The sequence below is a fragment of the Aspergillus vadensis genome, assembly GCF_003184925.1.
Source record: "Aspergillus vadensis CBS 113365 unplaced genomic scaffold BO88scaffold_18, whole genome shotgun sequence".
Classification (NCBI taxonomy): domain Eukaryota; kingdom Fungi; phylum Ascomycota; class Eurotiomycetes; order Eurotiales; family Aspergillaceae; genus Aspergillus; species Aspergillus vadensis.
The window spans coordinates 648,798-663,076 of record NW_020292056.1 but is presented as its reverse complement, the minus strand read 5'-3'; the positions used below and the strand labels follow the sequence as shown (position 1 = coordinate 663,076).

Genomic DNA, 14,279 nt, shown 5'->3' with positions numbered 1-14,279 from the left:
GGCCCCTAGCCATAGCGTGACGATCAAGAATAGTGGCGCTACTTCCGTATTGCGCCGTAAGATGGATCTCTTTTCGCCTGCACTTTTATACTTCTCTAAGACACTCTCTCAACAGTCTTATCTACTACCAACTGGCACGTAGTAGGGCGGTATAGCGGCAGTTCTGGTAAATTCTCAAGGACTAACTGATTGTATTGATTATTACCTTAGTACTTTAAGTGCTTAGTAAGAAGCTTAGCAAACAAAAAAGAAAAAGGTAAAACAGCAACAAGTTATAGATTAAGACAATTAAACACTACTTCAAGATCCAGGCCATTTCACCAAATAGAATGGTACAATGGGATATTGAGACACGCTACCAGGGACAGCAATGGCCCGGCTAAGTCAAAACCAGCAAACCGCAGTGATACAACAGACAGCACCCACAAGCCACAAGGACTCCTTTCAACCTCCTCTTATCTCATGCTTATGCGCTCCGCACTACCTCCAGACAACGAGACACGCTAGAAGCATCATCCTCCGGACGCGGGCGCCCTATCTCGCCCTTTGGCCTCTCCAGGGGGATATTTAGAATACGAGGTTGGAATCTCGGCTGCAACTCCTTCTTCATACTCCTTCTGCCCCAGAAATATCCAACCCCCATCATAGCCACGGCTATGCATGCTAGCGGTATTCCAACTCCGACTCCAATCGCAATCTTCTTCGGCTTATCGGAATTGGACTGGTCCTTTTCGCGGCTGATGCTGCCGCTGCTACTGTCACCGGATGGATTTACAGTTCCTGTTGTCGAGGGAGCAGAGGTAACAGAAGTATCGGAAGCAGAACCGGACTTGGAACTAGAATTCGAATTGGAATCTGAATTGGAGATAAACTTGATGAGTGCCGAGTCTAGAGTGAATGTCTCGTAAGTGTTGCAGCAGGCAGCGGTACTACCGCAGCACCAGGAGCCGTCGCCGCAGTTGGTCAATTGGTAGGTCCAGTCTGAGTTTCCACCATTCTACCGGTATTATTAGTTGCTCACAAATTTGCTGCACAAAGTGGAGACTAACCTGATTGCCACAGATATCCTTGGGTAAACAATTAGTCGAGTTCCATGATCGATCCGTGCAGAACTCCCGATAATATGCTCCTTCACTCGTCAGGCAAAGTCCCGAGGGATCACACGTATCAGGATCCTCGGCATTGAGTTTACAGCACATTGAATGTACACCTGAAATGGAGACGCATGGTTGATAAATGAAGCTGGCCACTTGTGATCCATCAGGTGCGTAGCATGACGATGCTGTCGCTAGAGAAATATAGCTTGAAACGAGGGCCCAGAGAATGTGCATGTTTCTTTTCGTTGTGGCTGTCTAACGATACCGTTTTCGAAGCTGAATAAAACACGGCTTTCAGAAGAAAGGGAAGGAGATCATTAATATAACTTGAACAACGTCTAGTTTATGGCTAACTACGGCATTTCAACATACCCTGAACATTTGTGTAACGGTGCGGATTTGCCAACCGGTTAACTTGTTCCCGTCCAGAAAGTTGTGGAGATTATCTGACAAAACCCCTTTGAAATATAAGAAGAGGAAGGCTCCGACCGGGTCCTTGCCTCCAGCTTTCTGTTTTATGGTATGGTGGTATCGACACGGGAGAGTTTAACAGGATTCCTGGTTGGTGTACCTTAGCATCGAGAAGACGCCATCAATGGCGAGCCCGATCGGCAAGGCGGGAATGCTATTGCGTTATGCAAAAAATGGAACAGAATTTGTCAACTAGGCCCACTAGCCTGGCAAGCTCATTCTAGGAGGAATACTCTCCTGCTAAACATGTTATCTTCCACTTAGATATACCTCGCTGCTATGTTAGCTATGACTGACCGGCACGGGGAAAGGGAACCTGGATACCGAGAGACCAGGGTTAGAGCTGGAGTGCACGCAGGGCATGTTAGGTTTTTCACAACAACAGGAAAAGGTTCCATCAACAGTGTGCTGTAAGGCCCACCCCTTGGCAACCGTTGCATGCCAGGGCGGGCATGCAGGTGCCCAAGGGGTGTTTGGAGTGCGGGACCTCGTTCCCAGATAAACCCCTTGTTTCACTGATAGCCACAGATGGAATTCCAATATTGTTTTAAAAACCATGGAAGACACGCTAGCCAAGGGCTGAAGGACGGGAAGACACATTTATCACTAGGGGGCACTCCTTTCTGCATAACAGATGCAGGGGCTTCAATCCTACAAGAAGCGTCCAACCCCTTCGTAGCCGCAGACGTCTTACTAACAGATAGACTACTAAGGGCTTCTAGGACATTACTGTGTGACCTATCTTAATAAGTGGCCCATAAAAGTCACCAAAAATTTTTGGCATGAAGGAACCATATACCATTTGTTTTCCCCCTCCTAAACAACGCCCAACAAGGAACATGTCTTTGCCTCCCCGAAAGCAGGCGGGGTGCCCTCAACTGCCAAGGCCCGCATATCATCGTCACCCATCGCACCACCCCGCCCCTTCGAGACAAGGTAGGCCCGGAATTTCTCATCGCGGATTCTCAAATTATCCCCGAAATATCCGGAGTGAGGAAATTGAACCACCAAAATGCCCACAACACCGCGAATAGCTACAATAATTAACGGTACATTTTTACCCGAGTTATTCTCAATGGGTGTGAATGCTTGAGTACCAATAGCGCCACCTACTTTCCCTACAGCCGCAGACCACCCATAGCAAGTACCCCGGACACCGGTGGCATACAGCTCCGATGAAAATAAGCCGAGCATGTCCCCCGGGCCGAATTTGCCGGAACTCTGCATGAGGCTGTAGAAGACCAGGAAGAGGGGATGATCTTGGCGATTTTCTCGTATGCACAGCCAATAATTAGACCCAAAATGAGGTAGCCGCCAAACCTACCATCATTATGTTTTCGCCACTGAGCTTGTTATAGAGGAGAGCTCCGAGTGAGACACAGGGGAGGGAGATGGCCCCGAGGAGGAGTTGCCATTCACCGGTTTTGAGAACCGAGTCGTCGTCGACCACAGAGGAGATGATGGTGGCGGAGAAGACGCCGTTGGGAAAAGTGATGAAGTCTGTATCGACGGTTAGATATGGTTGGTAGACCAGGTGATGGGAAAGAGTACGGGCCGTATAGGTACCAGGCACCACAAGTTCCAATGAGCGACTTCCAATAGTAACAATGTACCAGGCCATATGGAACTTATTTCTTGATGGCTCCGCGACGATAGAGCGTCGAGCTCTGCATGCGCCATCGGATGTAGAACACGGACAGGGGCCAGATGCACCCGAAACCGGAAGCAGACGCGCTGGACGGTGCTGTAGTGGGATGGCTGGCAGGCTGAGAATACGACCAAGGAAACCAGAACAGCAAATGGGCCACCAAATGACAGCTGAAAGTTTGTCAGCATGATGAAAGCTGGACCACGCTGCTTCAGGGTCAAGTCATTGGCGTTTTCGGATGCCGTCGAAACTGAAGAGGGAGGATATTCACCACCAGTTCCTGAGATAATCAGCAATCATAAAATCAACGTAGTGATGGACTTTATCACTGTACCGAAGCCAATAATACCACGCGAAACGTTCAGCATCCAGAGCATGCCGTTGATACTGACACCGTGCGATGCGGCGCCTAGGATACCACCGATTACGATCATAAGTGGTGAAGACCATAGCCGCTTTGCGCCCAATGTAGTCGCATGGCAGACTAGACGCCAAGTTAGCAGCTTCCCTAAGAGACGAAGGATGGCAATGAATTACCCGGTGACAATCTGACAAAGATTTTCTCCAACAAGCAGGCATTTGACACGCTCGTGGAAATCGCCGAAACGTACTACATGGGGCATTCTGTTTTCTATAGTACGTAGGTCATTGTCCTGAACATCATCAGCGGGGTACATCGGCACATCGCTTGCCGGGCAAGTACATTAGGTTATACTCATAGCCATCACTGATCAGGGCAAATCCACTGGCGAGCTGGAATAGCAATCAGTAAGTCTTCCCATGCAGATATGCAATCAATGTAAACCTGCTGTTAAAGAGGGGAACTGACAATGGTCAAAAAGTCGGAGAGACTCTGTCTCTTGCGGAACACCTCAGCTGAAGGTTCAGCATCGGAGGTATCGACGGCCTGGACCTGTGTCTCCAAGGCCCAACATCCTTCGACTGGGGGACTTCCCACGAATTCTCAGCAGACATCGCGATGGCACGTAAAATACGGAAATACCATCGCACGGGTGGGCAAAGCTACGTGATTGACCTACGTGCTCCATGTCTTGCCGGTCAGGTACGAAACCATCTGGCGTAAGTTGGAAACTCTGGTGGGCGACATCGATGGTTCCTAAAACCCAGGAGTCGCCATCTAGGCCATGGCACCCCGTTATCGGCTCGTGGCTTCTCTGTATATATTGAGGTGAAGAGAACAAAAACAATGGCTGGGTTCCTTGCCTACCGACGAGTCTGCCGTTTCCCGCTCAACACCGCATTCTACAGGTACTGCAACAGCGCTTGGAGCGCTCTGCGTTCGAGTCTATCCAGGAATGGCACCCCCAACTTGGCCAGGCTAACGGACGGGATTATGCCGAGCATGTGGAATTGCACATGGCGTTCAAAGCGCTGGACCGAAAGCGTTATACCCATTCCACATCTGGATTGTCGAAAATTCCAAAGAAGGGGGTAAATCGGTTGCGAGTCGACATTGAGGGTATCCGTCATGCAGCCATACACTGTCAACTACAGGATTACCATCGTCTTTTACAGCAGGTTCACTCGGCCCGAGAGTTTGCAACCGTATGGCTGGGCGACCCGCAGTGTGGGGGGAGATTGAGCAGTGCCAAATACAGATCAACCATCTTTTCAGCAGATAGATAGCACGCACCCACCATCTCCAAGGCAATCTTACTGTGCGCATGGGATGTAACAGGATACCTGAAGACAGACGTTACCAATTCCTTCTGCGCAAGGCGACGCGGAGGCTCTTAGAGAAAACCAATCACGATTGTATTGAGCAAGTGGACTACATCCTACAATTGAGCTTCCCGCCATTATATACAAAGAAGTGAGCAGCGCATGCATGATAAGGGAAATAGGCATACCAGCCTAGACGCAAAGAAGACAGTTGCGAGAACACAAGTTTTGAATGTTTTGAATAAACTATAGATTGTGTTACTCCTACTCTAACACAAATCAGCCCCGCAAGGATGAAGATCTCTGTTTATTCCAATATATGGCCTCCAATTGACTCCTGATTCCTCCAGCCACTTGACAAAGAAGGTGATAGAGCACATCCTGAACCATGGGTTGGCTTTTCTTTTGGATCATCGGTGATATGTGACTGGAATTATCATTATTAACCATCTCAGTAAGCAGTGGAGGATCTGGTACATACCTATGTTTCGTCGAGCGCACAGAATACAGTGGTGGGAGTCACATAGCAGATGTTTTGTGACAGAATTAAGGCATGGTTTCCTAGCGGTCAAGTCAGTCATAACTTAAAGTAGTCGCAGCTGTGTATGTGCGATCTCACGCCACTTAAGTCGACGTCTTGCGGGCAGGGGATGCCCGTTATCTAACAACCCAATACATCTTTCGCGATGGAGAGGATTGTAACACAGGGAACGCGTCCATAACTAGCCATGGCCAATTGGTAAACTTGAGTTTAAGAAGAAGATAGGAACAGATTGGCAAGACTGTAGAAAAGTGGCAATACGTGCGAACAATCTGGAACGGCGCCTGGCCTAGATATAAGTCTGATATCGGTGAAAGATCCTTTTCACTTCCATAGCTGCAGAGTGATGCGCGCGTGAATTAATATTCAAAGAGCTGCATAGTCCCCTCATATCTATACGGTGGCCCGCGAAGACAAAGAACAATCATGCGAATGTAGAACAGTGTAGGATAGCGGTGATTGTTCCTCAGAGCAATCGTCAGTATCCCAGGAACGAGCTTGTCAGTCTTGGGAGCCATCAACTTCCGAGGGCCCCTAGGCTAAAGCTTGGAAATACCTGGTGGCGTGTGTAGCTTAACCGCAATCTTGTCGGTAACAAAATCTGTTGCCCACCGAACGGTTACCTGACGAGCCAGGCTTCCCTCTCGCACCACTATGACCATGGTGCCCCGACGCTTTCTGTACAGGGTTGACTGAGCGCCATCGAAGAGAGGTAGCTCTGCCAGTACTGACCTTTGCCGGTCGTCGGCTTGCCCGTGTACCAGCCAGTGTGTCTGGCTATACAGCAGAACAGCGAGTCGAACATCGGGGCATTGCGAATATGACTGCGACGGAGGTTCCACGGCCAGGCCCAGCTACCAGCCTGGGCAAGCGTCATTCACCCCAGTCCATCATGGTCAGAAATGGCTCAGTGAGGGAGTTCCGGGGTCGACAGTCAGTTGGAGGGACGCAGGCGCTGCAGAGCGTCTAACTTCTCCGGTATGGCATTCCGATCCGCCGCCTCGCTGGGAATTAACCTGCGCTTTGTGGATGATCGAACGCAATATCCCGCCAAAGAGGCCCGCATTCGGCTGTGGTGGTCGATCTTCCTCCTCGAGCATCTCCTTACAGCAATCACTGGCCGGGTCTCTTACGTGGGCGAACGCCTCAGCGCCACGCTATTGCCCATCCCGTTCGAAGAGACGGCCTTTGGCAGACCCGACGTCCTGCCTCTTTGCCATGACTCCGCATTACGCATGAACCGTCTCAAGCCCACGCTCCTCCAGACGGAGGAGGAAGCGCGCGCCAGTGTGTCCTGGCTCGCGTCCTGTGAACCCAGCCCGTCTCTGTTCTTTCACTGTATTGTGGACCTAGCCGCCATCGCGCAGGACATCGTCAGCAATGTCTATAGTTTCCAGGCCCTCCACGACTGTGGCAACCGGATCGAGCAGGGGATTCGAAAATACAGCGGCGTCCTAAATAACTGGCTCAGCAAGGTTCCCGAAGCCTACCGATTCATCTCCGTGAACGGCGATCAAGTGAACATCCCTTGTGACGACAACACCCGGTGTAGGCGAGAACGGGTTTCCCTAGCCCTGAGATACTATAGCACCTGTATCATGCTTTGCCGCCCGTGCCTCACGCGCGCTAGTTCGCCACAGAGACCTCAGTCTCCCGATCCCGCAAATGCCCAGCATTCGCATCCCAGCTCTCTCCACAACTCCAGCAGTCGCGCGCATTTCCGATCCACCATGGCGCTCATGTGTGTCCGCTCCGCCCGCTCGCTCCTTTTGTGCCTTCCACAGACACCAAACATCATGTGGATCACTGCAATGACTCCTTGGTGGTGCATCCTCTATTACATAATGCAAGCGACAACAGCTATCCTTTGTCACCTATCCAGCTGGCCACCCGGGCCCAGCGGACACCCCCCAGCTCGCGTCTTCTCCGATCTGGAGGTCACGGACAGGGAGATCAAGAAGGCCATGTGCTGGCTTCACCACATGGCGTACACAGATCCTGCCTCCGGACGCGCGTTCCGGCAGTGCAACAGCGTTCTGCAGCGTATTGCCCCGAGCCTTGGTATCGACCTCAGCGATCTTCCCGATCGCGGAGACTTGCCTACTGGTGGGGGTGCGTCACCTCTGATTGACGGCGTTAACGAACATGGGGTTAATCAAGCTCCATCGGCTCCCTTTTTTCAGCACGACCGTAGATCGGACTTCCCTACATCACGATCGACCCTTACTGGTTAGTAGATTTGTTGCTCCCTATAGACTCGGCCAAGCGGGGAAACTGCATCCAGCTCATGGCTGGACCTCGGGAGACTCTTTGCTGAGAGAATAAAGTGGGTTCTAGATGTTCGCATGCTCAATGAAATCTAGCAACACCTCACAAGCACTTCTACATATAGCTTGGCCCCAGCAAGCCGTTTCCGTATTGCCTAAGTTCCCGTAGCCTTTTGTCTGCTGAGTTTCCTGGTCTGAGTAGGTGTTCACTGAGGACATACCATTATATCGAAGGTGGGTCAAAGTAACTACCGGCCACCCAATAGGAGAACAATCGGTCGCTTCCCACAGGTTGCTGATTTGGATCGAATCGAAGGTGCTGAACGATAAGTCGACGACGTTTCAGGAATAGTACTGGCTGCAGGAGCCTGAGCAGCTACGATTATGATGTAAAGTGAATGCACTGTATTTATCTACTTAGAAAAGGCATGTAGACATCAGTATAGTACGATATGCAATCGGGCTGGGCCGTTATGTGATGGTATATGTCAAGTCTTCCGGGCGACAGCGAATTATATCTGGCTTAAAAAGCGGAAAATCGAGAATTCCTACTTACTATTCGACGTTCAGCATCTCCACTCCGTACCCTTGTCTAGCATTCCAGCCGTCACCTCGGGGACGATTTCGCGCAGGGAGAATCAGAGATTTTAATGAAGCTAGTCGATTACTGTAAAGCCCTAGATAGGCGACCGTAGCTTGGAGGTTACTGGTGCACAGTCTCTAGGTACGGCTGTTGAAGAATGGATCTGGCGAGGTTTCTATCCAGTCGTACGGTCACGAGCGACATCTCGGCTACAATGCCGAGAACTCATGTTGTTACAGCCGTTATTGCCGGTAGCGACCTAGGGCTTATGATTGCATCAGACCTGCAGAAATGTACAGCCAAAGTAACACTTAGCCTTTTAAAATATGAACCACCTATGTATTGTCCAAAAGCTTCATTTTGATGGTTCGCGTGGGATTCTAAAGTGGAAGGCTGCAGACCACCCAACGGCCCGGTATCTCAAACGCTTCGGTGACCGGTTTCATTATCGCTGTACGATTGGACTCGAAATGCTCTTTTTCCCTTCTATCTCTAAGAGCCCAATCCGGGGAGGGGGACAGTGCTATCACGGTTAGTTCCTGTTGTCTTGGATACTTCCGTTCGTGAATTTTCTTCCCCCTTGATGCGGCTCCTTCATTCCCTCTCATCACATTCCATATGAGAATTCCCGGTATCCATGGTGCATATTGCACAAACAGGCCTGATCGGCATTCCAAGGGGAGAGGAAGGAGAGAGGAGAGGGAAACGAACACAGAGTAACCAAGCTTAAAAGTATAGAATGAGAAATATACCTAAACAAAAACCAAAATAGAGTAAAGCTAACGCATAAGAACCATCCAGGTAAAATATTGCAGCGATTTAGATTCACCACCTGCTCGAACGGCGATCGGCTTTCACAACTAACCTCCCTAGGCGTCCAGTGCGGCTCTGCACATCGATCGGCCAACGTGACCCTGTCGCGGTCTCAACTCGTTGAACCATCCAATTTATCTTATGCCACTCTTTCATCCTCGTGCTTCTTCCACCCTCTACTTCCCGCTGCTGTGAGTGCTAAGGATCCATCTATCGTCCAGGTAAGTAGCGAATCCTTCTGATGCTGAGGCTTTCCGGACGACATCCTTATATGGAAGCTTGCTTTCTTAGGCTGGATCCATTTTTCTAGTAGGTGTAGCTTCTACCAGCTCGCTACAGTATCTATTCCGCTTCCCGGTCGAGTGCTGATTTATTGGTGGGATCTACCATAGTATAACTCGACGGCTACCGCAAGGACATGCTTGCAGATAACCTAGGGCTGAAGGAAGTAGTGAGAAGTGTAACAGCATAAGCAGACTTCCGGACTAGCTAACGTGCAGTCCTCCCTCCAACAAGGCGTTCTCCTCTCCAACCAATATCCTAGACACCACCATTGCCGCTCCCTGCTGGCGCAGGTGCAACTCATCACGCAACCTTGTCGTCGTGTACCCATCGTAGGAGTGACCCTCTCCGCGACCGGACGGAGGCGCAGTCACCGTCGGCCTCTACAGGGCAGGAGGTTCCAGATGTTTGGGCCCTGCATGGCTTAAGCAGAACTAACAGGGACCCTTGGCTACCATTGCCCTCCCAAAGAGTCTACCGAAAGTCTCATGCGGCGGTGGTGATGCTTAAAGGACCAGCCTTTCCTGGATTAAGTCGGTTCAACAAAGCTACCCAACTCCTCGACTGCTCCGTGTCACTTCTCTTCCCAGCCCCTCTTCCACCAGGCCCCAGTTCAGGGCAGCGCGCCTGAGAAGGAGCGCCCCTTCCATCATCCTTTGCTGTAAAACTTCCCCATCTGTCACAATTCTGTTCGGGCTTCATTTTTCTGTTAATATTCAAATTTCTGTCTTACTTCTTCTATCCTCCTTACTTTTTCCCACGGCCCCTTTGTGCCATCCTTTCCGGGTGGCCCACCAACTCAACCGCGGGAGGAAAAAGGATTATCTTCACTCCCATCTTCTTCACGTATATCGTCTCTCCTTTGGCGGCTTTCATTTGTCTCGACCTATTTTGCCTCCACCTACTCCTTTACTCTCTCCTGCCAATTTCCCCATACACCTGCCATGGAGGCCGCTCGCGAACAGACACGGCTTGGTTACATGCCGGCGTCCCGTCAGAGTCGCATGGCAATTGATTTTATACTGAACCCATTGACTGACGAAGAGCCCGCCAACTCCAGATTCTAATACAGCTATCGTGGACCCCAGCTGTCGCCACTATACTCCCCCAGTCCTAATCAATACTTCTATTCTCCCTACTCAGACGGGCACCACCCCTACGCAGAGAGTCCTGCATCATCCCAGGATACAGCATTCATGCCTTACTGGAACCGATCATGCCAGTCCTCGCCCGGGATATCCTTCCGGAAGCGATACAACTCTGTGTCCAGCAGCTTCAGCAATACAGCGGGGCGGCGACGGCCTCCTCGACCCAAGTACAAGGAAGAGGAAATATACTTCATCTGGTACCACCGGGTGGACCTCTGCCAGGGATGGGAAGAAGTGCGCAAAAACTTCAACAAACAATTCCCCAGCCGGCAGCGCTGGGGAATCCAGGGGATCCAATACAGATTCTATCGATTTATCAAGAATAAGAAATGCCCGACCCTGCGGGAACAACAGCACCTGCGGAACGGCGGCTTCATCCGTGCGCGAGCGGGCCTTCCTGACTCGGGGTCTCTACGATTTGGTGTCGTGGACAGGGTCGGGATCTGGTATCCCTGGATGCGCGAGAGCACAGATGAAGTGCTCAGCGGGCGGATACGTCGGTGATGCTACCGCCTAATAAACCATTTTGTGTTGCGTTCCATTCTTTGAAAATCCAATCCTCTGCGACTGGTAACTACTCACTCACGGCTATTCGAAGATACCTCTCTGTTTAACTTCATTTATTCTTCTTTCCCTTTCCATTTTCACCTTTCATCTTCATTTCCCTTCTCTTTCTTTTCTATCTTTCCCATCTGACATTTGTAGTCACATTTCAGCACTTTGGACGTTTACTTGGGATGTTCTCGAATCTTCGCTTGCATTGCATACATTGCATATACTTATAGTTGCACCCAGACTTATAATAACCAAGGTTGGATAGTCGAATCACTTTCTCTTTGACTGCGTGGGTTACGGGGATCGGAATAGCTGGACAGACAAATGGGACAAACCCGTCAAGCAATCAAATCCAATCCAAACGACTCGGTCTGAAGCGTGATTGTACCACTTAATTTCCCCTTTTGAACGGACCTTTATGGAGTTTGTCAGAAAGACTTTTGAGGTACTCTCCTGTTCGGGCATTTTGGTCCGATGCCCAGGTGGATCCCAAACAGTACGGGATGGGACGTAATATAGTGTAATTTGAGGATACCCGGTACTATAGAGACATACTTTCCTAGACAGATACAGTCTAGACGAGTGAATATGACTCGCCACGTCATAGGATTGTCAATCAGGCTTCAGTATAGGCACAACACGAACCTATTCTTGCATAGGATAGTCAAGAGCTGTTGGAGAGGTGAGCCGCGAGTAAGGATAGCGGGAAGTAGCCCGGCAAGCGATGACGGACCCAGCATTATAGCGAAATCAGACGAAGAGGTAAAGGGTGGTACAGGTGACAGGGATGGGAAGGGAGCGGCTGCGAATATGGCAACCAGCCACGGCGGAGCGAAAGCAATGGAAAGGGAGAAAGTCTATACGAGCGTGGGAAGGAGAAATGCAATGGAGATCAAAATCAGAAGGCATGCAGCCTCGACAGTAGACCCATAAGCGGACTGTGGCTCTGGCCAAGGTATGGAGACCAAGAATTGCATCCTTAATCATGCGTCTAACACAACTCCTACTCTCGTCGAAAGTGCCGAAACAGAGGCCCTGCCATCTACTTCCTCCTTCGAAACAGATGAGGGGACTATCGTAATGGTGGACACCGAGATCGTCTCACCTTGTCCATCATTGTCGATGGATCCACCGGTAGGTGTATGGTGGAGTTGCTCTATGTCGGTCCAGTATGCCGTTATTGCATCTGTTATACGCCTTGACAATCGTGAGTTCAAGAGGCGCGAACCCAGCCAATCAGAATCGATGGACATGAGACTGAGGCGCTATTCGCTACAATGACCTTAGCTTCTGGGAGTACGTTCCGTTTGGCTACGTAAAACCCCGTGCTTACATGGATCTGCTGTGGTCTACTGGAGTCGTGGGGGCTGCTTTTTCCATGATGCCTAGCCTCTACCCTTTCCTTTCCTCTTTACTACGGCTGTCAGCTGGCTAATTGTGGCTGATTAATTGATTACTTCACGAGTGTATGTATGAGTGTCATCTTTGAGGTTCTGGCGGTGCAGATATTAGTCCGTATGGTAATTGTATGGGGCTAGTTTATCCCAAATATGTAAGGCAGACATTTAATATACTCAGTATGATAATCATGAACAGCCTTCTTTATGCGGATATTTCGCTGCTAGTGCCCTGGCTCTTAGTGTTTGTCATTCTTCATCTCTCACGGTCCCTTATTAAGACAAGTTATGTTCATGATCCTGAAGCACGTGCAGTCCTCGCCATCTGCATGACGAGTAGACTTAACCAACAACTCGGCAGGCAACGTTACTCTTGTGGAAATTGGCATTTGCTGACTTTTGCCACCAATTCTCCCATAAAGCGCAATATCCTGTACAAAAACGCCAAAGCGCGAGTTTTCTGGACTCTACTTCGCTTGTAGCATATACCACAGTCGTATCATTGTAACATAGCAAGTGCTGACTGCTCTACATCAACTCCTACATGGATCGGCCTGCTAGAAAAGTATCATGCGGTCAGACCTGTTAGACGTTGGGCATATGTGGGTAGGGATCCAAGACCCTGACCCTAGAGCCTGCAAACCTTATTAGTAACCACTACTTGATTAATATAGCCTACTTCATCTAAGTGACTTTGATTTATTTCGGAAATGTGCTACGAGGAAAAAGTCATTCCGGGACCTGCTTCAACGTAAACTTGTTTTCAGCTTTGGCAGCCGCTCATAGCTGCTTCTTCAACTCCCTACGCCCTCCTTGTGTTGTACAATAATAGAAGGCTAAGCCATCAGCACCCGAACCTTTATCAGGACTGTGTTACACAACCAAAAACACCCAGTCAATGGAAGCAGGCGCTTCCTCGCGCCCGATTGCTCGGCCCCTGGGACATACGATATACATCCAGTCACAATATATTCCATCTGTAGCATACCCTGTTCCCGAACAGTGACGTAGATGACACCGCGAATCCTCTGGTAGCCCAATCCAGTTCGCTTCGGACAATAAGTCTTGGCGTCGGGATATTTCTGGTTCGGACTGATTGTTTGTCCAATACTCCCTGTTCAGATGCGTTCGGCTTATGGTCTGCTCGAAATATACCAATTTCGGTAACGGGTAGTGCATGACAGACCCCCAAAGTTTGCCCGTCTGGTCATGGGTTGGGTAGAAGAGGAGATCTCGCAACGATGAGGCAGCCCAGCGAGACCTGGGCAAAACAGAAAATATCGGAATCTGAGAGCACGATGGGCCGAAAACGGGCCAATCATCCGACAAGATTACCGTTCTAGGCCTCGTGATGAGCTTCATGATAGTGACCAGGTAGGGTCGTGTTGTGTTCGGCTGAAGACACAGAATTTCCCGCTGGTTCCCGGAGATCCATTTGCGACACACAAAAGGCCCGGTCAATTCCGATAGGTTCTCACCGCGCATCAATACCTGAGTCCCCCAATTCGGCTTTGTCTTTGGCTAGTATCATGATTCGGCTTCAGATGAAGAGGAACTGACCAGGCCGGATGCGACCATGCGTCTTTCAGAATGTGATGGTCGCCCTTTGAGGTGCCCGATCGCTGTCTATGGGAAGACTCGGTGGGGGAAGCTGGATGACTTGCAGACCAGGGGTAGGGCAAATGAGGCGGGTGAAAGAGAAACAAGTCTGGCGCGGGGGAAATGGGGTAGAGAGGGCAACGATTGGTGAAAATATGGTCAAAAGATGATGAAAGATGGTGAAAGGATCACCGA

The 14,279-nt window shown here is 50.1% G+C and overlaps 5 protein-coding genes across 5 annotated transcripts; 3 read left to right on the top strand and 2 right to left on the bottom strand.

The window, feature by feature from the left end:
• Window positions 1-262: 262 nt before the first annotated feature.
• Window positions 263-1,563, bottom strand: BO88DRAFT_392147 (uncharacterized protein). The gene is made up of 3 exons (XM_025705043.1): window positions 1,470-1,563; window positions 1,050-1,388; window positions 263-997 (listed from the first exon to the last, which is right to left on the bottom strand). Exons 2-3 carry the CDS (start codon window positions 1,329-1,331, stop codon window positions 467-469), a joined length of 813 nt encoding a protein of 270 aa, XP_025560984.1. The 5' UTR covers window positions 1,332-1,388; window positions 1,470-1,563; the 3' UTR covers window positions 263-466.
• An 802-nt stretch (window positions 1,564-2,365) lies between these two features.
• BO88DRAFT_466742 (uncharacterized protein) lies at window positions 2,366-4,191 on the bottom strand (the record flags this gene model as incomplete). The annotated part of the gene is given in 11 exon segments (XM_025711486.1): window positions 2,366-2,827; window positions 2,889-3,068; window positions 3,100-3,195; window positions 3,263-3,496; window positions 3,551-3,625; window positions 3,645-3,700; window positions 3,762-3,826; window positions 3,857-3,869; window positions 3,920-3,969; window positions 4,046-4,129; window positions 4,150-4,191. The coding sequence occupies 11 exon segments, from the start codon at window positions 4,189-4,191 to the stop codon at window positions 2,385-2,387; spliced, it is 1,338 nt and encodes a 445-aa protein (XP_025560983.1). The 3' UTR covers window positions 2,366-2,384.
• Window positions 4,192-4,195: 4 nt separating this feature from the next.
• On the top strand, window positions 4,196-5,054 carry BO88DRAFT_427317 (uncharacterized protein; the record flags this gene model as incomplete). The annotated part of the gene is made up of 3 exons (XM_025709001.1): window positions 4,196-4,279; window positions 4,414-4,804; window positions 4,864-5,054. The coding sequence occupies 3 exons, from the start codon at window positions 4,196-4,198 to the stop codon at window positions 5,052-5,054; spliced, it is 666 nt and encodes a 221-aa protein (XP_025560982.1).
• Window positions 5,055-6,189: 1,135 nt separating this feature from the next.
• On the top strand, window positions 6,190-7,757 carry BO88DRAFT_466732 (fungal specific transcription factor domain-containing protein; the record flags this gene model as incomplete). The annotated part of the gene is made up of 2 exons (XM_025711485.1): window positions 6,190-7,552; window positions 7,696-7,757. The coding sequence occupies exons 1-2, from the start codon at window positions 6,421-6,423 to the stop codon at window positions 7,755-7,757; spliced, it is 1,194 nt and encodes a 397-aa protein (XP_025560981.1). The 5' UTR covers window positions 6,190-6,420.
• A 2,572-nt stretch (window positions 7,758-10,329) lies between these two features.
• Window positions 10,330-11,337, top strand: BO88DRAFT_445159 (uncharacterized protein; the record flags this gene model as incomplete). The annotated part of the gene is made up of 2 exons (XM_025710187.1): window positions 10,330-10,373; window positions 10,458-11,337. 2 exons carry the CDS (start codon window positions 10,330-10,332, stop codon window positions 11,035-11,037), a joined length of 624 nt encoding a protein of 207 aa, XP_025560980.1. The 3' UTR covers window positions 11,038-11,337.
• Between the last annotated feature and the right edge of the window lie 2,942 nt (window positions 11,338-14,279).